This window comes from Bos taurus, chromosome 13 (assembly GCF_002263795.3).
Source record: "Bos taurus isolate L1 Dominette 01449 registration number 42190680 breed Hereford chromosome 13, ARS-UCD2.0, whole genome shotgun sequence".
Taxonomy (NCBI): domain Eukaryota; kingdom Metazoa; phylum Chordata; class Mammalia; order Artiodactyla; family Bovidae; genus Bos; species Bos taurus.
Genome location: NC_037340.1, coordinates 56,665,682 through 56,688,171, shown reverse-complemented (window position 1 = coordinate 56,688,171; position 22,490 = coordinate 56,665,682). Strand labels below are relative to the sequence as shown.

At 32.6% G+C, this 22,490-nt stretch overlaps 1 protein-coding gene across 10 annotated transcripts in view; it reads right to left on the bottom strand.

Moving 5' to 3' along the window:
• Positions 1-1,525: 1,525 nt before the first annotated feature.
• SYCP2 (synaptonemal complex protein 2) overlaps positions 1,526-22,490 on the bottom strand; it is a 73,306-nt gene continuing 52,341 nt past the window's right edge. For 8 of the 10 annotated variants that reach the window (XM_059892988.1, XM_025001144.2, XM_025001145.2 and 5 more), the window contains 19 exons: positions 21,779-21,815; positions 19,638-19,708; positions 19,489-19,546; positions 18,996-19,051; positions 18,510-18,567; positions 17,832-18,003; positions 15,983-16,020; positions 15,356-15,526; positions 14,696-14,891; positions 13,384-13,583; positions 6,810-6,900; positions 6,372-6,512; positions 5,709-5,839; positions 4,581-4,675; positions 4,386-4,485; positions 3,751-3,809; positions 3,535-3,613; positions 3,377-3,433; positions 1,526-2,518 (listed from right to left, as the gene is read on the bottom strand). In XM_059892988.1, the coding sequence (XP_059748971.1) occupies positions 2,444-2,518; positions 3,377-3,433; positions 3,535-3,613; positions 3,751-3,809; positions 4,386-4,485; positions 4,581-4,675; positions 5,709-5,839; positions 6,372-6,512; positions 6,810-6,900; positions 13,384-13,583; positions 14,696-14,891; positions 15,356-15,526; positions 15,983-16,020; positions 17,832-18,003; positions 18,510-18,567; positions 18,996-19,051; positions 19,489-19,546; positions 19,638-19,708; positions 21,779-21,815 (1,885 nt within the window). In that variant the 3' untranslated portion in view covers positions 1,526-2,443. Of the gene's footprint in view, positions 2,519-3,376; positions 3,434-3,534; positions 3,614-3,750; positions 3,810-4,385; positions 4,486-4,580; positions 4,676-5,708; positions 5,840-6,371; positions 6,513-6,809; positions 6,901-13,383; positions 13,584-14,695; positions 14,892-15,355; positions 15,527-15,982; positions 16,021-17,831; positions 18,004-18,509; positions 18,568-18,995; positions 19,052-19,488; positions 19,547-19,637; positions 19,709-21,778; positions 21,816-22,490 lie in introns of those variants that run through there. The other 2 variants (XM_059892990.1, XM_059892993.1) reach the window with 2 other exon arrangements.

Below are 22,490 nucleotides of genomic sequence, written 5' to 3'. Positions count from 1 at the left end.
GAAGAAAAGTAATAATATGGAGCTCATTCCTAGTCTTAAGAGGTAAAAGGGATGTTAGGAATAAGATAAGAAAGAATGGAAAATCTGTGTCAGCCAAGGGTTTTTAACCATGGAATGGCACTGAGAAGCTAAGACAACAGAGGTAAGGTTTGGTAAAATTACTGGTGATTTTGATAAAAGCTGTTTCAGTGAAATTATAGGGATAGAAGCTGGACTCTATGAGGGATGGTAAGGAGCAAGTAAGAAGTATGAATTGAGATAGTAACTAGAGAAAACTCTCTTGCTACGCTCTGTGTAAAGCTAGGTTGAGAATTACATATGAAGGGCAGCAGTTAAAAAGGAACGTGATGTTAAAGTCCATTTTAAAAAAATGTTTTTAAATAAGCGTGGGCTATACACACCAATAGGGAGAAGTCAAAGACAACAGGATTCAGAGTACCTCCAGGTGATTAGACTGTCCTGAAATAATGAGGGTTATCTGCTGTTGAAACATGTGGGAAATCAGAAATGGCAGTATTGATGCAGGTAACATGTTAGATTTTAGGGAGAAGAGATGAGGAAAGTATGAGGTAAGGCCATACCCTAAAAGGTAAAGAATTAAGGAAAGAGGTACTGATATACAATAATGCTCTGGAAATGTGGTACAGGCAATTAAACAGGGCAGGATAAGGATTGCTGAGCAATGCAATATAGCCATTTGAAATATGTGGTCATTGAAACATGTATAATATCATATATGAAACGAGTCGCCAGTCCAGGTTCGAAGCTCGATAGTGGATGCTTGGGGCTGGTGCACTGGGACGACTCAGAGGAATGGTATGGGGAGGGGGGAGGGAGGAGGGTTCAGGATGGGGAACACATGTATACCTCTGGCGGATTCATTTTGATATATGGCAAAGCCAATACAATATTGTAAATTTAAAAAATAAAAAAGCAAGCAAAAAAAAAGAAATATAATTAAGGTTTAAATTTATGACCACATATTTGTTTTTCTCAAGTGATGTTCAAGTTGTGGAATGAAGGGTTTGAACTAGTAGATAAAAAGCTGAGGAAAGGTGAGAGGGTGAGAGTACTGTCTAGGACTAAGGACTCTAAAATCGGTAAGGCAAGGAAGGAAGGACAAGAGGGTTAACAAGCATAGCAGACAGTAGTGGAGTAAACAGCCTGGGACTACTCTAGAAAGCAGGGTGGGACGATCAACATCTGAAGTGAGATTTAGGGCACAACTACTGATAATGACAAGGTCAAAGCAGAATGGTTTAAAGAGCTGGGAGAAAGCGGGCACCTGGGTGGGATTACACATACAAAACAGTATGGGAATCAGCATGGGTTTAGAGGTCTTGGAGTCTGGCCAAGGGGGGTGGAGATAAAAAAGTATGTGTGGCATAATGGATTAATTTTGAAGTCTCATGGGGGAACACAGAGTTACAACTCCTGAGTTGTTTTAATATTATAGCAGACTTGTCACTGTTTCCTGAAGTAGAATTTCTGCTATGCTATCAATAAATCTTAGCTGATGCTAACAGTGGAATAAAGCTATGATGCAAAGGTTTTTTTTTTTTTTGCTTATTTAGATTAAGAAGCCACTTTTACCACTGTACTTAAATACTGGTAAAGTGAGATGGTGTGATGGTATACTTCAGATGTCTGACTGGAGGATATTCAAACAAAATGATTTATAGAATAACTGTATAACAATCAAGTTACAGCATTTATTTCAACTTTATTACACAATTAAAGCAAACTAAATACGTATTCATTTTCATATATTAATCTAGCAAAATATTACAGTGAACCCTAGGGCTTAAAAAGTACTTGTCAAAACAGCCTGCTTGAGTTAATAATATGCCTACCTAGAATTAAAATGGTAACTCTGTTAGGCTATTTAGTGCCTTCTAATACAATGGAGCCACCGCTGAATAAATACTCTCTCCAACAGTATGCTGAAAGTACTGCTGTACACTCAGGTAAGCATTTTAAATCGGACTTCGTCCCCTTCTATGCATCACTAAATTTTATTATTTGAACCATGTTCTAAACTAGTAAATTTTAACAATACTTTATATATTTAGTTCAAACTGTTTGCATTTAAAATATATTTTATATGATAGATTTTAGTAACTAGTTGTATGAATATAGTTAACTTGGTAATATTTGTCTCATGTAAATATTACTATAAAAGTAAGCCAATTCCTTCTACTGATTGGTTTCCCAAAGCTTTCTGAAAAAAGTATTGCACAGACAAAAGGCTTCGGGGCTAAGTCATGTTATGGTGATTACAGGTTCTTTCTTATCCAGCAGAGGACAGACAGTTCTTTGAATTTAGAGGGTTCTACAGAGGTACTCTTGCTTGGGTAACATGTCTTTTCTTTATAGAGCTATTCTGGTATTTCCTAAGCTAAACAGGAATAATTGGATAAAACTTGTTGAGAACAACTAGACATCAAAGATTGTTTCTCTCATGAGCCATGAATAATGACCTCAGTCCTCTGCGTACAGTGTGAAGCTCCTCTTCTTGCTGTGGCCAAGAAAAAAAAATATCACTTTGAACAGTGATTCACTGTAAAACTATCATCCTATCCAATCCCCTAAAGGCTGTTCCTAGGTATCTACAGAACTATATGCTTATTACTGATATTTTAGATATATATTTAGATGATCAACTGAGAGATCAATTTTAAACCCCAAATCAATGAAATTTTTTACTTCCTTTAAATATTAAATCCTCAGTCTAGAAAAGAACTTCAACAAGGATCAGTCTAGTTAGTTAGCTTATGTGCTTCCAGCTAAACTGGCTTAGTAACAACTATCGTCTTAGCCTCTACTATCAGCATACTGAGGTTCTATTAAAATTTAATCAAAGTATATTAAAATATCCTGTAGTATACACAGAAATGCCTCTATCTCTGAGGAAACACCAAAGGCATGTTTCCCTTGGACGGCACCTTTAGACACCTTCCCTGTTCCCCACCCTGGCGAGCTCTTCCCCCCAGAATCCAGTTGCTTGTCTACTAGACCTCTGCAAAATCAGCTAATTGTATCCTCAAATCTAAGTAAAAGAAAATTCTTTCTTGCTCTGCCTGACACCCCTTCTCCTTCAGAAGACACAGCAAGACTGCTGTGGTGTACCTTGCTTAGATACATACAAGGAAATAATTATTCTAGCTTCCTTTTAAATTGCTCTTTCTTTTAAGGAGACACTCATTTAAAATCACCCCTATTTTCTACTATAAATTTGCTCCCATTTTAAAGAACTAAAAGAACCCCAGTGGTTTCAATCCAAAAAGAAAGACCTGTGGAAGAATTTCTCATTTAAACACATAAAAAGCATGACTGATCATTCCATTTGAAAAACCCAAACTAGATATTGATTTACCATTTCCTTAAGAAGTCTGTCTTGCAGCATTTTCATGTTTTCTTTCATCAAACACATCTGTGAATAAATAATTTCTTCCATGGAATTTACTTAGTTCACAGCAAAAAGTTGGACTAACCAATATTGAGAGATTACATACAAAAATACAGAATTTATACCTGAGATGTAACAATATTTTCTTCACAATCAGTGCTGTAGAAGACATTCTTGTCCAATGAAGCTTTTAAAAGGTGAAGTCTAAAATAATGAAAGTTACCTGTGCATTTACTTCGGTACTTAACAAATTAAATTACTATAATATAGTATATATAATTTTAATTTTTTGACCAAAAAGTCTTGTTATATATTCTAATCATTAAGAATGTCATACTGACCTCTGTTGTTCACGTTTTTGATAGGCACTGAACTGCTGGAATACCTTTTCCCGAAAGTCCTAAATTTAAAAGTACAAAACTAGTTACACTGTAGTTATGACTAAAAATTAAAACTAAACAGTAGAATTTACTATATTTATTTCTAATTTAAAAAACAACTTGGCTATATGCTAAGAATATTGCAGATGTCATAAACTCTTTCAGACTTTCTCCCTGTAAAAGGTAGTCATAAACTTTATATATATGTATTTACTAAAGTACAGTTGATTTACAATGTTTCAGATATATATATAGCAAAGTGATTTTAGTTACACATGCATACATGTATTTTTTCAGATTCTTTTCCATTTAAGTTATTTCAAGATATTGAATATACTTGGCTGTATAGGTCCTTGTTATTTTACCATTTTATATATAGTAGTATGTTAATCCCCCTTGATCATAAACTTAAGTCTGTATTTTTAGTGTATGTACATGAAACTAACTAAAAATCTAGGATAAAACTAAATTATGTCCTAAAAAACAAAAACCTTTATGGTATAGTCTAAAAGTAGAAGGTTAATAGAAGTTGTCCTGAGTGCAGCTCTTTAAAAATGAGGTTTTACAATTATTTTTAAACTCTTATAAGCACAAACCACAAATTCCTTCTCCAAATCTTTTAAATACTGTGAATCTTTCTCAAAATTCTCTAGCTCCTCTATGATGATGAATTGGAACTTGTCAAGTTTTTTGATCCTATTAAAGAAAGAAAATGAGATTTTTTTAAAAAAATGACAGCACTCAGAATACAAAGCACCTAGGATATTTCAGAAGGGATTTTTAGCACAGACCTGTACTCCTGAATCTTCTGGTTGATTGCTTTTATATGTTGTTGAATTGTTTTCCAAGTCTGTTTAGTAAAATAATCCATCATTTTGTGGCGTATCTGAAAAACACTCATTTTTTAACTTGAAAAATCTTTACAAAATAATCTAACCAAGATTATATTAAGACCAAAGCCTTTTCCATGAAATATAAATGACTAACAACTTAGAACAGTGAAAAATTAAAAAGTCAAGTGATTTAAACTGAAGTGTTAATGAATAAGCTCAGTCCCACCAGGAAGGCTCTGACTGAGGGTTGGAATTGCTAGTTATTTTCATAAGTACATTACATTTACCAAAATGCTAGTGATTATAGTTCTTTTCAGGAACACAGCCCAGGAGTCACACTCAAAATTACTACCATTTTCCATAAAACATATCCACATCTAGTCACAGATATGCAGAATGTACAAATCAGGGCTTCTCTGTTTAGACGAGGGTGACCTTGGATAAATCAACTCAAAAGAAATCTACAGAATCTTAAATAATTTCAGAGTTTACCCATGAAGAAAAGAAAAAAGCAAAGAAAGAGAGCTGATAACCTGTGCAGGAAAATGTCTTAACAGGAGGGGAAAAAGAACTGTCTAAATACAGGCATGTGAGAAAAAGAGATGAGTGGATAAAACAGTAATTTAGAATTACTGTATTTTAGAAAGTATTTTTGCAAATATCACCTCACTGGAACCACAATAACTAAGGAACTTAAGTACAGAACTGGTGAAACGAAATGGGTTTCTGACTGAGACTGTTCATCCTCTATACTTTATATAGTACCCTCACAAGCAGTTACTGCTGTGAGATTTTAAAAATGTATTAAAGACTAGGCAAAAACAGAAAATTGTTCAGAAAAAAGAAAAATCACAGAAGACTCAAAACGTTAAACTGAAAAGGAAAATAGGACAGAGAGAACCCATAGGTAAATATGGGTAATATAAAATTTTAGAAAAACTTGGCTCATAAATCATTCCAGCTTTTTACCAGTGCATGAGGAAAGCTTAGTTCATGAATGGGTGTTTTGTTGCCGAAGGGTTAACTGAACTGACAGTCTAGTAGAAAGTGTGGCATATTATCATAATTTAAAGGATGACAACTCACATTAACTTTCCTCTGAAACTCTGTATTGAGCTGCTCGCACATCATCATCCCTACATCTGAAATTTCAGTTTCCCAGTTCTCCAAAGGAATAGAAAAGTCATTTGCTGATAATGGAGATATACTTTCGGACACTAAAAAAATGAAGACAATCAGCTAAAATTAAGATATGCATTGTTACAAATTTTACCTTCTTTGTCATGAGACTAAGAACAATGTCTTATTTTCAGATTCTATATGTAATCTAAGGATTATAAATCATAGGCATATTTTTCATTTAAAATATTCTGACTTATAAAAAACCTTTCAGCATGGGAATTAAGGCAGAAACAGTAATATTAAAATGGAACATATTTGGATTGATTTTTTAAAAAACTAATTCTTTACTACTTGCACATTAATAACCCAACTATTTAGTGATATGCTAATCTATCAATTAATACTGTAGTAAAGCCTATATATATGGTAGTGATGAGGAAGATTTATGAGTAAAATCATGCTTACTATAACAGTAAAATACAGTGAACTTTGTGATAAAGCATCCTCCTTGGATCTATCCAAAGTTATCTTTACAAAGGAATTTGTTTTATGAAAGAAGTCACTCAAAATTGAAGAAACCACTTTCCAAATTAATTGCATTTTGACATAGACATCTGATCTACCTACCTTTGTAGGTGTGATGATCTGCATCTTTGCTTTTACAGAGTTTTTTGGGAAGCAAGTTTGCTCTTTCTTCTTCCACTTCACCAGAATTATTTAGACTATCTTCCGTGTACATTCGTTTGCGACTAAGATGTTGTATACAGCCTTAGGAACAGTAAATAACAGTGCTACAATCTTAATAAAAAATACCTAATATATATATATATATATTATGTAAATATAGAATAAAATACTATATGGGTTTTTAACTGTAAAAAAAAAAAAAAAAGCCCTTGTTTCCGTTTGTATAGTTTTAGACAACTGCATTAAATCCTATATAATTCTGACATTAAATTGAATAATGGTATAATTATAAAAATATAATTCCTTTAGGTGAAATTTCACAGTAGTATTTCAGTAATTAATATGCGTTTTTTAAAAAGCAAGTCTTTGACCACAAACCTGACATATGTGTGGAGTCACTGGGCATGCCATACCATGTTTTCTCTCTTTCTTCACTAGACGTGGATAATGGAGATGCTGAATGACTTTTCTAAGATAAGTATCAGAATTGGAAAAACATTCTGTGTAAGTACTCCTGGACACCTTTGACCATCTCTCTCAAGTTCTATAGACAGTAAGTTGCAAATGCTATCAATTTGGTTTTTTTCCTCGCATTGTTTCTATCCCTTTTTAATCTCTCACACTGCTATGCATTTTCCTAAATCCTTATGTGAACCTCAATCTTAAATTACAGCAATAGTTTTGAGCTGCTTTTTAAAACTAATCCTATTTTTCAATTCTTCCTTATTAGGAGTTTGATTTCTTTGAGTCAGGAGGGAAGCCAAAGAAAAGTCTAAACTACTTCCTTCAAATTATATCTTTAAGCCACATCTTTGTCCTCTAACCTTATGTCTTACTGATTCAAATACAAATGTGTTAGCCAAATTAGTCTTTTTCCTGTTTTCTGAAAATCTGTGTCCATTTCCAGTCCCCTTCTATACTTAAGTTAATGATGTTTCTCTACTCAGTCTATACATACCAACCTGTCCTAAGTGGAGGCTGGTATAGCCCAAACAAAACCCAGCCCACTCCAAGCTATAATTCTGTATTAACATTCTGTATTTTATAGGTTATTAAATATTAATCTTTTTGTTGGTTGACTTTTATAGTGGAAAAACTCAACCAAATTTCTATATAATCATGAAACCACTAAGTCTTAATTATAAATATGTAAGTCAGTGGTTTAAAGCGATAGCCTATTTAAGACTTTCTCGTTGTAAGTATTTCAACTTTTTTTCTATGATCAAACCATCTTACATATTTTAAACATCACACTTTCAGATAACAGGTGAAAAATACTAAATTATTATAACTATTACTAAAGGCCTGTAATCTGATTCTTATTAAGAACTATTTTAGTTTAAGGAAAGCTTACTGGCTGTAGTACCATATGACTTTCATATTTGGAGGTTCAATTTCCATAAATTTTTCCTGAAGTATAACTGTTTACATCTGAATAGCTGTTGCAATTGGGCTTCCCTGGAGGCTCAGATGGTAAAGAATCTGCCTGCAATGCAGGAGACCTGGGTTTGATCCCTGCATTGGGAAGATCCCCTGGAGGAGGGCATGGTAACCCACTACAGTCCATGGGGTTGAAAAGAGTTGGCAACTGAGCACAAGTACATTCTCCCCTCAGTATCTGTGGGGGATAGGAGGAACTGGTTCCAGGACCCCTTGCAAATACCAAAATCCACTGATGCTCATGTCCTACATATGAAGTACTGATTCACAGTTGGTTGAATCCATGGTTGGCTGACAAAGATGTGGACCTATAGATATAGAGGGTCAACTGTACCACATGTGTATTACTTCTATTCACAACAGTATTATACTTAACTGTGCTATGAATGAACAAGACGTACAGAAACCCAAAGGAAGTTAAAAAAAACTAAAGAAAAATACAAAGACATTAAAGTAAAACTACTTAAATTCTGAGGGAATAACTAGTTCACTGCTAAAACTCAACACCCATTCATAAGTGAAATAAGGCATTTAAACAATTAGAACATTAATTTGCTAACAAGTATCTATTAAAAACTATCGATAAGCATACATACTACTACGATATCTATTTAACATTGCTCCACATGTCAGAGTCACCTTGAAAAGACCATGTATATAATAAGGATTGGAAGAGAAATGAGAAAATGACCATAAAAACAGTTTGATTACCTATTTTGAAAATTCAAGAGAATTTAAGCAGGTAATTATGATAGAATTTGCCAAGGATGTGGGAGATATAAAAATCAACAGTGTTTCTATACAAAAGCAAAAAGTTAAAAATGCAGAAAACAATTTAAGTTTTTTTTTTTTAATACAGTAAAGTAAAAAGCCAATAAAGCACTGCAGAAGTATAACTTTCTTTGTGGAAGATTTTGCACAACTTTGTTGGAAATAAGACCAAACTGTAGAGAGAAAAATGAAATATATGGATGAGAAATCTCAGTATTGGTAAAAAGCAATTCTTTCCTTAAACAAACTAATTCTAAACTATATAGGCCAAGTACAGGGCTTATAATTTGGAAGTGTATTATAATATGGAAGTATGAGAGGAGGGTCAAGATGGGGGTGGTGAAACCACTGTATGCATAAAACTATTAATATACAAACTGAAGTAATGCTGTGTTAGCACAGAGACAGAGAGAGGTACTATCCTATACTTTACTGGGCGAACAGCTGACCCATGAGCTTGCCAAGGCAGTGACCCAAGTGTCATCACAGATGGAGAAAGGAGCAGTTATCCAATGTATGACATTGTACTAACTCACTATCCATATGCAAAAAGAGGAAGCCTAGAAAAACAGAAAAACCTCAAATTTAGAACTAACATTTGTAGAGAAAATATATTTATGACAATAACTGAGGGAAGGATTTCTTGAACAAAAGATTGGTAAATTTCACATTTTGATTTAATTAAGTGAAAAGACAAGCTATATTCTAGAAAAGGAATGTTTGCATTGGATATAACCAATAATTAATATCCAACATATAGTAAGAACTCCAAATTTATAGGAAAAATCAAACAATACAGTTTTAAAAATTAAAAAAAGGCAATTTACAAAATGGCCAATCTGAAAAATGCAAATTAAAGTCAGACACATTTTAAATTCATCAGATTGCCAAAAAAGAAAAAACTAAAACACAGTAGAAAAATGAGCAATATCACATAGCATTGCTGGAGAGTGTAAGCTGGTACAACAAATTTACATAGCAAATTTCCAATACCTAATGAAGAGTCAGACTTCCCTTGTGGCTCAGCTGGTAAAGAAAGAATCCGCCTGCAATGTGGGAGACCTGAATTCAATCCCTGGCTTGGGAAGATCCCCTGGAGAAGACAAAGGCTACCCACTCCAGTATTCTGGCCTGGAGAATTCCATGGACTCGATATAGTCCATGGGGTTGCAAAGAGTTGTACATGACTGAGAGACTTAGAATGAAGAGTCAATAGTAAATTGGAAACACAGTGTCTCCTGTAAATGTCCAGCCAATAAATATGTAACAAAATTTCATCTAGCAAACAGCATCAAAGTAGGTGAGTGGGGATGACTTATGTGCTGAGATTTGCAACATGGGATACTAACGGAAGAAAGGATTCAGGGAAAGGAAGGATGATGAAGCAATACCAAGAAAGGACCATGGCATGGCTGTCTAATCAATCAATCACAAAGGGTTTTAAACTGTGGTCTGTAGAAATTAAGAGTCTTGCAAAGGTGCCTTTGGGGGATTATCAGAGAGGGAAGGTATGTAGGTCAGGGTTCAGACCTATCTGCTTTAAACAGTACAGCTGCATTTTTACAGTTGGCACATTGAAAGTTTCATATAAAATTTTGTTTGAAATATATGCTTTGTGAAAACTACTGGTTAAACAGAATAAAAGGTCATAAAACACTGCAGGAGTAAAAACAGTTCACTAACAATGAAAAATCAGAAAAAGAAATTAAGGAATCAACCTCATTCACCATTGCAACAAAAAGAATTAAATAGGAATAAACCTACCTAAGGAGACAAAAGAATAGTATACAGAAAATTATAAGACACTGATGAAAGAAATCAAAGATGACATAAACAGATGGAGAGATATATTCCATGTTCCTGGGTAGGAAGAATCAATATTGCAAAAATGACTGTACTACCAAATGCAATCTACAGATTCAATGCAATCACTATCAAATTACCAATGGCATTTTTCACAGAACTAGAACAAAAAATTTCACAATTCATATGGAAACACAAAAGACCATGAATAGCCAAAGGGGTTTTAAGAAGAATGGAGGTTTTAAGAGGAATCAACCTTCCTGACTTCAGATTATACTACATAGATACAGTTATCAACACAGTATGGTACTGGCACAAAATCAGAAATATAAACCAATGGAACAAGATAGAAAGCCCAGAAATAAACCCACACACATATTGGTATTTTATTTTTGACAAAGGAGCCAAGAATATACAATGGGGCAAAGACAGCCTCTTCAGTAAGTGGTGCTGGGAAAACTGGACAGCTACATGTAAAAGAATGAAATTAGAACACTTCCTAACACCATACACAAAGACAAACTCAAAATGGATTAAAGACCTAAATGTAAGACCAGAAACTATAAAACTCCTAGAGGAAAACATAGGCAGAACACTCGGTGACATAAAGCAAGATCCTCTATGACCCATCTCCTAGAGTAATGGAAACAAAACCAAAAGTAAACAAGTGGACCTAATTAAATTTAAAAGTTTTTGCACAGAAAAACAAACTATAAACAAGGTGAAAAGACTACCCTTAGAATGGGAGAAAATAATAGCAAATGAAACAACTGACAAAGGGTTAATTTCCAAAATACACATGCAGCTCATGTAACTCAATACCAGAAAAACAACCCAATTAGAAAGTGGAAAAAAGACCTAAACAGACATTTCTCCAAAGAAGACATACAGATGGATAACAAACACATGAAAAGATGCTCAACATCCCTCATTATTAGAGAAATGCAAATCAAAACTACAATGAGATATCACCTCACACCAGTCAGAATGGCCATGAGAAAGGTTACACATGAGAAATGCTGGCAAGGGTATGAAGAAAAGGCAACCTCTTGCACTGTTGGTGGGAATGTAAATTGATACAGCTACTATGGAAGATGGTATGGAGACTCCTTAAAAAACTGGGAATAAAACCACCATATGACCCAACAATGCCACTCCTAGGAATATACCCTGAGGAAACCAAAATTGAAAAAGACACACGTATCCCAATGTTCACTGCAGCACCATTTGCAATAGCTAGAACGTGGAAGCAACCTAGATGTCCATCGACAGATAAATAAATTTTGGTACATATACACAATGGAATATTACTCAGCCATAAAAAGGAACACATTTGAGTCAGTTCTAATGAGGTGGATGAACCTAGAGCCTAGAAGTATTGTACACTAATGCATATATATGGAATCTAGAAAGATGGTACTGAAGAATTTATTTTCAGGGCAGCAATGGAGACACAAACACGGAGAACAGACTTACGGACACGGGGAGAGGGGAGAAGAGGGTGAGATGTATGGAGAGAGTAACATGGAAACTTACATTACCATATGAAAAATAGATAGCTAATGCGAATTTGCTCTATGTCTCAGGAAACTCAACCAGGGGCTCTGTATCAACCTAGAGGGGTGGGAAGAGGAAGGAGATGGGAGGGAGGTTCAAGACGGAGGGGACATATGTGTACCTATGGCCGATTTATGTTGAGGTTTGATAGAAAACAAAATTCTATAAAGCAATTATCCTTTAGTTAAAAAATTAAAATATTTAAAAAAAAAACAAACCAAAACACTTGACTCAAAATCACGGGACAGAAGGCTGGCTGGCTTTTTCAGAGATTTTAGATTGTGGCTATAGGTGTGCTGAACTTCCTTAATTCCATTTTTGTATACAGAGATTAGCACATATCAGGGGAATAATATATTTGAGGATTTACTATGTATCAGGTAATGCTTACATAATCAGTCTATTTAGTTTTTCATAGCCTTGTTTTACAGATGAGAAAATTGAGGTGCAGAGGGATTCATTAGCTTATAAAATGTTTCACAGCTAGCAAACAGTGGACTCAGGGTTTAATGTAATTCTAATTCAGAACTTTCAGCTAGACTCAGTTATAATGAACTATATTATCTTGGCAATCAGTTCTGTAACTTTATTACTACTTCAAAATTTTCCAAATCAAGCCATCTATAAAACCTAAGCCAAAAAAAGGGTTGGAGGTGGTGGGGGGGTGCATTGTAAACTGACACTGAAGTACAAACAACTTAAAAAAGAATTCAAACTATAAACTACTACTTGTAGACATTATATATTTAGCTACCCTCACTTTGACCCATATTTGATCCCTATATCTAATGTCTTTTTAAAAGACTTGACTATATGTACATATTTTATCAATAAGAAATGGTACAAATAACAATATCAGTGGCAGAATAAAGAATTTTTCAATATACCATTAAGTTAATAGTCATACTGTTTAAAACTAATAGGTAAAGTTCCTCTATAAATCTTTAAAGCAAATGCTATGGTCATACTGTTTCAACTACATTCTTTGTCAACTTGTGATTTAGTAACTAAAAGTGTACAGATTTTGAGTTTTGGTAAAACCTGAAAGAAGTGCCTGTGCTGCAGGAAGAAGCCTATTCCAGTCTAGGAAATGCAGTTCTGACAGGTAGACAAACAAGTAATACCTCTTTGGAAGGGACTGTTTCTATTACAGAATTCTTATCAGTACTCCGTAGTTCTCATATCACTGCACTGTCCTCCTGAACATATCAGTCTATTAGTTCACCGAGGCTATTTTACTTATTGGTAAGTTCCTCTCTCCCCAAGACCAAACTCAGAACCTTAAGTAGACAAGCACTGTGTATTTGATTTAGAGGCAAATGATTTACTTCCTTCAGGTATATCTGATAAAATATATATACACACATTTTTCTTTTCTTACCAAAAATAATGATTGTGCAATTGATGAACTTTCTCTTGTACACAGTAAATTTTTCTCACTGTTTTTGGATGACTTTATTGGACCTCCAACTCCACTGTTTAAGGATTCAGGTGATGAAGTTTTTGGATCAGGTGATTCTGCTACACAGTCACAATCCTGAGTAAAGTCCCTTTCTGTTATTTTCTCTACACCTATATTGCCTCACAAAATACAAAAAGAGATGACAGTTGACATCTTAAGAAATAGTATTAAATTCTAAAAATATAATAATTTAGCAAATTCCCAAATTTTAGCTGTATTTAGAAAGGATAAACTTTGAATATATCAAGATAAAATTATATATAAAATATAAGACTTTAAAAAATTATTCCTCAATTTAAAACATAATTGTAACAATAAGAACTTTCAAACATTTTCAAACAAAAATATCTATAGTATGGGCTATACTATAATGATCAACATAATTATTGAGTATTCTAACACCATAGGCAGTACTGAGATATTAAAGTCACAGAATTTTATGGTAAAATAGCTTGGGAAATCATCTGATCTAAATCTTTTATATGTGGATGAGAAAATTCATGACTGAAATAAGTCTTAGTGTAAAGAATTCTCAGAAAGATAGTTTTCAGATCAAATCAGGGCATGTGCAACTGTCTTCTGAATGTGTGCCTGTCTGAGATGACAGTGGTCTTGAGCATTATGAAAACATTCTAGAAAAGAACAAAATAACTACTTTAGAGGAAATGTACATTAATTGGTATAAACCTTCAATTTTAGCTAAAATGACACTTATAAATGCTTTAAAATATCCATAAAAGGAAAAGGGTATTAAAGCTAGATACTTATTTTTATAGTTTCTATACTTGAAAAACATATACCTATGTCAGAGCTCCAGAGAAAACTTTTTTCTTTGCCAGTTATTTTTAAATAAAAGCAAAGCCTCAATTGTTTATGAAGATAATCCACTGTGAGTCTACAGAATCAACATGATATTCCTTGGGGACTTTTGTCAATGTAATGTAAAAATGAGAAAACAGAAAGCCCCATAATTATTTCCATTTTATCTGGAAAATGTATTTGGTCTTTAAACTTCCTAACTTTAGTGTCACAGTAATATTGTTGCCAACTAGCCTTAGCAAGACCAAGTTACTAGCATTAACTAACATAAAAATGAAGTTTTGACTAGTAGAAATCTTAAATATACCCCCCAAAATTAGTCTTCAAATTGTGTTTTCACATAGAGATATAATATAGAAAGGGCCTGGGAAATCATCTAAATATTCAACTAGAAGAAAAAAATGACACTGACATCTCATTACTTCTATAGATGATGGACTCCCAGATAAAGACACAGGAGATGGGTCAAGACTATTATCTCTTCCAGCATTTTTCAGGAGAGATGAAATTTTCCATTCTTTTGATACATCCTTTTGTGTTTTGGCAGTGAAGGAATTCTGCTGTTTTTTTGGCAGTTTCATGGTTTTGCTTCTGGAATGAATCTTCTCCTAAAAATATTGATAACTTTCAACTTATTCATGAATGCAAATGATTTATACTTGGACACATAAAACAATTTAAATTACATTGAAATATTTATAAAATGCCTTATTTCACTACATACAGGTATAACAGGGGCCTCAACATGAGTAGTGAAGACTTTCTAATATACTAGAAAGCATATGACAAATTCACAGGAGACTATGAGACCATAAATATCCTAATAGATACAAATAAAATGCTATAATGGTTCAAAGAAAATGATTTCCAGTTTAGGGAAATCAGAGTTCCCATATTTCACTTAAAATTTTAGAATTCAAAATTGTTTACAATTGTTATCAATTTATGTTTTCTCACATAGGTTAACTCTTAAAAAGAAGTGACAAAATAAATCTGACATTCTTACCAAAATATATATTTAACATTTTAAAAAGGGTCTTAGAAGCTAATAATTTGAATTGTATCTATTTACCTGTACTAGAACTTTTTCTTTAAATGAACATGAAAATTCTTGTTCACCCTCTGATTCTGAATTTGAGAGGTCTTTATAATTTTTTTTGGTTTTTGCTGCTCTTCGTGGAAGTCTGGTTCTCCCATATGCAACTGTCTCATCTACCTTTTTGGTAATGATTTTGTTGGATGTCTTTAGAAGAAAAATTCCTGAGTATATTAGATCAATATTTTGAGATACAAGCTATTTGCTATAAAATTGACACTATGACAGAATCTATATGAATATTTGTAGGAATAAAAAGATTCTTGATTAATACTTTTAAAATGACTGAATTTTCTCTTTTCATTTAAAATATATTCTTTATCAACTTTTTATCTGAATAATTAAAGTTCTATGAGATCTGATATATATTATGTAACTTAAGAAAGGAAAAGCTGTCAAAAATATCTATAACCACAGAGTAAAATAGACTTAAAACAACATGATTCAAAAAGGCAGAAGTTAAGTGTGCAAAGCTTGGAACAATTAAAGGAAACAAGGAACTGATACCAAGGATAAAATTATGAGATGACAAATGATATTTTTTCATTACAAGGAGAAAGATAATTTTAAAGGGATGTTCAAACACAGATTTCCTGGTTTTACCATTTTAGATCTTGGTTGTGCCCTTTCCAAAGATGGTCCTGCAATTCAAGAAAATAAGGTTAAATTTTTCAAATAGACAAGAACTGACATTAAAAATTGGTAGAATATGTCTGCAAATAAGTTAAAATCATAAAAGAAAGCATGTACCTTCAAATGCATTCAAAATTTAAGTATAATTTGGTACAACATGAATTACAAACTTCCCTTCTCCTTTATATTATAAATTTTTAAAGAAACAAAAGAATATGTTAACACACTATAAAGTCAATACCCATGAATTTACTATTCCATTCAGGAACTAGATTATCAATAATACTGAATCTACTTTGTGTACTCCCTTATAAGACCCTGTGTAGCCTATAGCCCCTCTGCCAAAAGGCCATCACTATCCTTAAATCTGTTTCTTAGTCACTTGACCTTACAGTTTTACTTCACAGATGTATATCCCTAAACAATACAAAATAGTCATGTCATGTAATATACTATGATTTGCTTTATTTTTCCCCCATCATTATGTTTCTAAGATTTACCCATATTATGAGAATTGCCTCAGTCCCTATTCCCTTTTTTGATTTCTAGCACAAGTTCAATTTTCTAAATATTCACTGAAGCCTTAATAATTGGGATAATCCAAGCCAAGGAAATAATGAAATTCTGGAAGAAAGGTCCTCCAATCCTGGCAATAAGCCAGCTTGTACATATTGGCTTGTCATTCAGGTACATAAACAAAACAACTCACTCAAAAGTGTTCAATTTTAAGAGTATTTACTGATTACAGTATTCTATCTAACCTTTAATAACTCCCCAAGATTTCTAGTCTATGTTATAAATATCTTTACTTACACATCTTCCCACCAGGCAATAGCTCCTGACTATATAATCTTACCATGTTTCTCCTTGGCTTGTAACACATTGCTTCTAAGTCCACACACTGTGACTAGAGCCAGCAGCATTTTTCAATATTTTCCCACAAGTCTGACCTACATTTCAACTACTCTGACACTGCACTTTCTGCATACATTGTACTATTTCATACTGTCTCATAAATGTGATAATCTTGCTTCTCTTCTTTATGAATATGATTGAACTCTCATCTGTTTTCTAAATTCAGTCACATTTCTAAACATAGGCCAAAGTTCATTCCTATTTCCTCTACTTTTTCCTATTTCCTTTTTACTTCTTTGTAAGCCATCATTCCCTCCCTCAACTCCCACAGGTCACTAACCAATATTTTTATCCTGAAATAAAAATTGATTCCCTTAAAATAAATATAAACTTAAAAGCTTAGTTATACTACCTTCTTTTAAAAATGGAATATATGAAGTCTTTGTGGTTTAGAAAATACTGAAATAGATGTTAAGCTATGAAAATGGACATTATGTCTAGCCAAAAATGTATACCTCAAACACTTATCCAACTACTTCAAGAGATTCACTAAAAGAAACAGAAGATTTATGCCAGGAAAACATTTGTGAAAGATTTAGACACAAAAATGTCTGCAATAAAATTGTTTTCCTTTCAATAAATTTTTATTGCATCTATATAAATTCCTAAAATGTATGTGTGTTGGATGTAGCTGGGGGTGGGGTGCTGTCCAAAGTTTGATTTTGTTTAGGATACTGGTCTCATGAATATTTAATACATTAAATAACTGAAGTAGATGAGTAGATGAACAATGAGAGTGTGTCGTGAACCAAAGATTACAATAAGTCATATTTGGTGTCCCTAAGATCCCAATAAAAAGATTTAAATATAGTACTAAAAATCATAAAACAAAAAGAAAAACTGCTGTAGTGTTTTGGTATATCTCATTCATAAGGGTCGGCAATTATAAAAAGTGATTTCTTACTTGATTTCTTCCCATTTTTATGTTTCTTCACATTTTTATTTCTGCTGTAGTCCATCATCAGTGGTTTTGATTTTGGTTCTCTTAGCCAGCTAATATCAGTCTTGCTGTCATCACATCTGTATTCTGTGTCACTATCACTAAAGGGATTTTTCTTTTTACAATCTGATCCAATCTATAGTAAAAAAAACAATCCTTATAATAGATGAAGTAATCTGGCTTGTTATATGTCATACAAAGCAAGTTAAGCAAAACAAAACAAAACAAAACAAACCTACCAATAAACTCAGAAAAACTAGTTCTTCATTATTTTAGCATGCTAAAGAATCCATTTGGCATTAAGGACCTATCCAATAGACTCTGAAATCCAGATCAGAGACTGACGTATTTTGCTGTCCATGTTTTTATTAATTAAAAGTTAAATCAAAACAGCTTATTTCCACAAAAACAAAACCTAACACCATTTAAGAGAGTAGAATTGTCATATCGTCTATTACTAATGATTACAAATAGCTCAAAGACCATAAGAAAAATTTAACAGGAACATGGATAATCTTTCCAAAGTAAAAATAAAAGTGATCCTAATATTTTTGTGTTCCAGTCCTGTGATAATCTTTGGCGCTGAAAAATTATTAAAAACAAATATTGATTTAATAGATACATTAGGATATTATTACTTACTCTTTTATCTTTTGCTTTGAGAGAAGGTTCAAGTTCATCATGATTCCTTAAACCTACCCTTAAACAAAAATATGCATTAATTTTAATCTTAATTACTTGTTTAAGGTAGAATGTGAGTGGACAGTTATACCTGTTTTCTTAGAGTCTTCTGCCTTAACTCTTTCACTAACTCCCTATATAATTATGCCCAAGTCACTTACTCTCTGACCTCAGTTACTTATTAATTAACAAGGTTAGATGAAAAGATTACTGAGTCCTTTCAGCTTACAGCTAATATTAAAAGTGTACAGACTCTGCATATTAATTTCAGAAGTAAATGCTAAAATAATAGAATCACAGTAGGAGTAGTTAGGACAGTAGCATGTTATTCACTCTTTTGATATGTTAAAATGTCTCAGACAAACTGGAAGGAAATATTTAAGAAAAAGAACAATTGAGGAAACTGTATTTTAAACTGATCCATATAATTATAATAAAAATACCTACAATGTTATTGAACTATCCATGCAGGCTTCTCTAGCTGTAGCTTGAAATTCTTGCATCTATATTGTGAATAAGCATTAAAATTTTTTTCTTAGTGTTAAATGGTAAACAACAAAAGAAATTAACATAAAAATCTCATTTCTATCACTTCATATGAGACAAAATCTTACTAAAATATTTTTATATTTAAGAAAGCTAATAATATAAACTATATTAAAAACAAGAGTAGTAATTTTAAATCTTGCATCAGGAAGGAAAGTGACTTTCTTATTGCCCCAATTTCTCATTTCTCTCTACTTAGTCCAAAAGGTTTGAAAGAAAATAAAAAATACCTACGTTGGTACCAAATAAATTTTAAAAAATTTAATAATATACTTTAAAATATTTTAAAGCAAATATAAGAGGATGGAAATCAGAAAACATATTCTAATAATTGTATGGTAAATATAAAATAAATACTGAATAAATACAAAATAACTTCTGATTTCCAGCTTACTCCAAGTTTAATAACAGGCTCATCAGCTCCACTCAGATTAAAATTGTAAACATCATCCCTGTAAAAATGAAGAGAAACATTAACTCCATTATACAACAAAATTTTTCTTCAAATGTGAAAACTTTTAAGATTTATGAAAAATTACTTACAATGGGCATTCCGAAGTAACATTAACAAAAGTAGTCTTCAATTGTCTATAACTTTTTTTCTGAACCTTCTCCTAAATACAAAGAAATTAACATAAAACCATTCATACTTGCACCTTGCTTGTCAAACAGCATATACAACTAAACTTTCATATATTATTCTAATGGTGTTTTCACTAATATAAATTTTACATCTGTGACAGTTTCTTTAATCATCCACACTTTAAAAAAAATTGAAGACTTAAGTACTAAGAACATAATAGAAAGTATTATAAATCAAATACAAAATTAATATCCTTGTATCTTTAATATTTATTGACATTATTGTACATAGGTAAATGACCTCACTGGTATTCTGAATTCAGTGATTCTAGGATTACAAAACAAGCATGCTTCTACTCCCCTCCCCCGCCCCCCTCCAGAATCTCATTTGCTTAAACTGTTAAATAAAAAAAACTTTGGGAGAGGCTAAGATTTATGCAAAATTTCAGGTGAATGAGTCAAAACTGTATCAGCCAACTGTTAATAGTATTATTAGGGAAAAATGTATGTAAATTTACTTCTATAGCCTACTGTTCAAAGTATATTCAATATGATCAAAAAGTAAGCACAAAAGAAGTAAAATAAAATCTTAACATATTTAAGTAATTATGTTATTGACATAATTTAACTATATCACTAAATGATTGATTACTGATCAGAAATAATTAAAGTCTAATTTAATATCTGGAAGTTGGAAATATTAAAACTAAAATACTCATTTTAGTTGTGATTCCTCTTCAATTTTATTTATTTATTTTGGCTATTTTATAATAATTTGCATTATTCCAGAAAGTTTACCCTTCAATAGTTTACTCTTTTAATTACTTATCTGACTTAAACTTGCCAAAATGACTTTTACCAGTGTTTAGATACATTTGCTCAATTTATCTCTTGCAGGTCTGTTTTTGCTAGTTATTACAGAAGATACAAAAATAAGCAACCGTATTAAAGAAGGTACAAATGTGAGCAAAGATCTTAACTTATATAGGATACAAAGATGATTCTAAACAGTTACATTCTAGAAGACAGAAGAGAGAAAGAAAAAACTGCAACAGTGAATAAAATATCAAAAAAAGGGAACAACAACACTGCTGCACAGATTCAGAATTCTTGCCCATTTGGATTTTGAGTCAGGGCACCTTACAAAGTTTTCTTGGAGAAGGCAGACTCTGAAGCAAGGTCTGCAAGGAGGAATAAAGTTCTGACGCTGAGAAAAGAGGTTAAAGAACCTGGTGACTCACTTCAAAGTTCTTTCCAAAGGGGGAAGAAAAAGAATAAACACAGGAAAGACACTCCAGGGAATCTTATTCTGTTTCAGCTAAACAAGACATGTCTAGGAAACTAATTCTGCCAAGTAATTCAGACTTTTAAGAGGTCTAGGGGCCAGCTTGGGAGCCTGCTGGGCTGCCGTCTATGGGGTCGCACAGACTCGGACACGACTGAAGTGACTTAGCAGCAGCAGGGGTCAGCTCAGGTCTCCACCTAATTCAATAAGCAACAGAGACCAAAGAAAGATTTTTGAACAACAGAATGACATGACTGAAGCTGTGTGCTTTGCAAAGTAAAAAAGCTAGTACTGAGGGCAATGAATGGATTGGCACAGAGAAAATATTAGCAATAAAAAGAACTGCATAAAGCTGGGGATTAGAAATAAAAAAAAAAAAACGAGTTGGCATGGTCAGGAGAAGGAAGATTCAAGAGCAAATTACAGAAGGAGAATCTCAAAACTTGAAATTAAGTCGCAGTAACTGTGAGGAATAAATCAAAGATAAGTGACATTTTAAACCTGGCTGAAGAGTAAATGTTTCTAACAAAAATATGGACTTCAGAACAATCTTATTGTCAAGAGAGATAGGATGAGCTAGGAAAAAAAATGGTCTGAATCATATACCAAAAAGTAAAAATATCACACATATATGTTAAGCATTTTCTTTGAAAAGCAGAACGGAAGTTTAAGGGGCTAGCTTGAGTGTCAGTTGTTTAATCTGTTTTTCAATATGCTGAAAACATTAAATCTATGTCCATCCTACTACTATTTTACTGTAAAGTCAAATTATCATCTTTGACTATACGTTTGGTGTAATTAAATAAATGAAACTTACCTTACCGAGCTGTAGATCTGATTTGTTTGAAAAATCACTGTAAAAAAGGTTTTGTCAAAGTTAAAAAGGCAATTAAAATGTCAGTAGAGTGTATTTCATAAAAGCCATTTTATATAAGGTAAAACATATTTGGGTCACTAAGTCTATATTTAATATGCTACGAAAAACTGAAACGTGACAGTACTAGTCTGAATCCTTTGCAACTTCAGCCATAATAAACAGCAACAGTAACAGAATCTAAGCTAAATCACTTATGCAGCAGGAGGTGCCAAGCAATTTAGAATGAATGGTTCTGCCATAAGACTAATTTTTTCCATGCCATATAAAGCCAAAATTAATTTAAACATGAACCAACCACCTGGAAGACTATAAAGAAATATTTTATAATAAAATAAAACTTTCAAAAAGACTGCAAACAAGGAATACATTATTTGCATATATAAAATAACTCATTTTAGCTCATTTAAGTTTGGTATTTTCTTCAGCAATATATTTAAATATGTTTAGTTTTACTCATCATAGACTCAATAAATAAAATTTCTAAAATGTCTATATCCTAAAGATTTCTGAAATGGTATGCTGCATCAATACTGTATTCTTAAATGACTACTTCTAATTTTAGTTCCCTTTCTATATAATTTAAGCAGATACTATTTATAAAAGTAAATAAGTACCTGTGTTTTCAAATGGAAAGTTACATTATCTGCAAGTA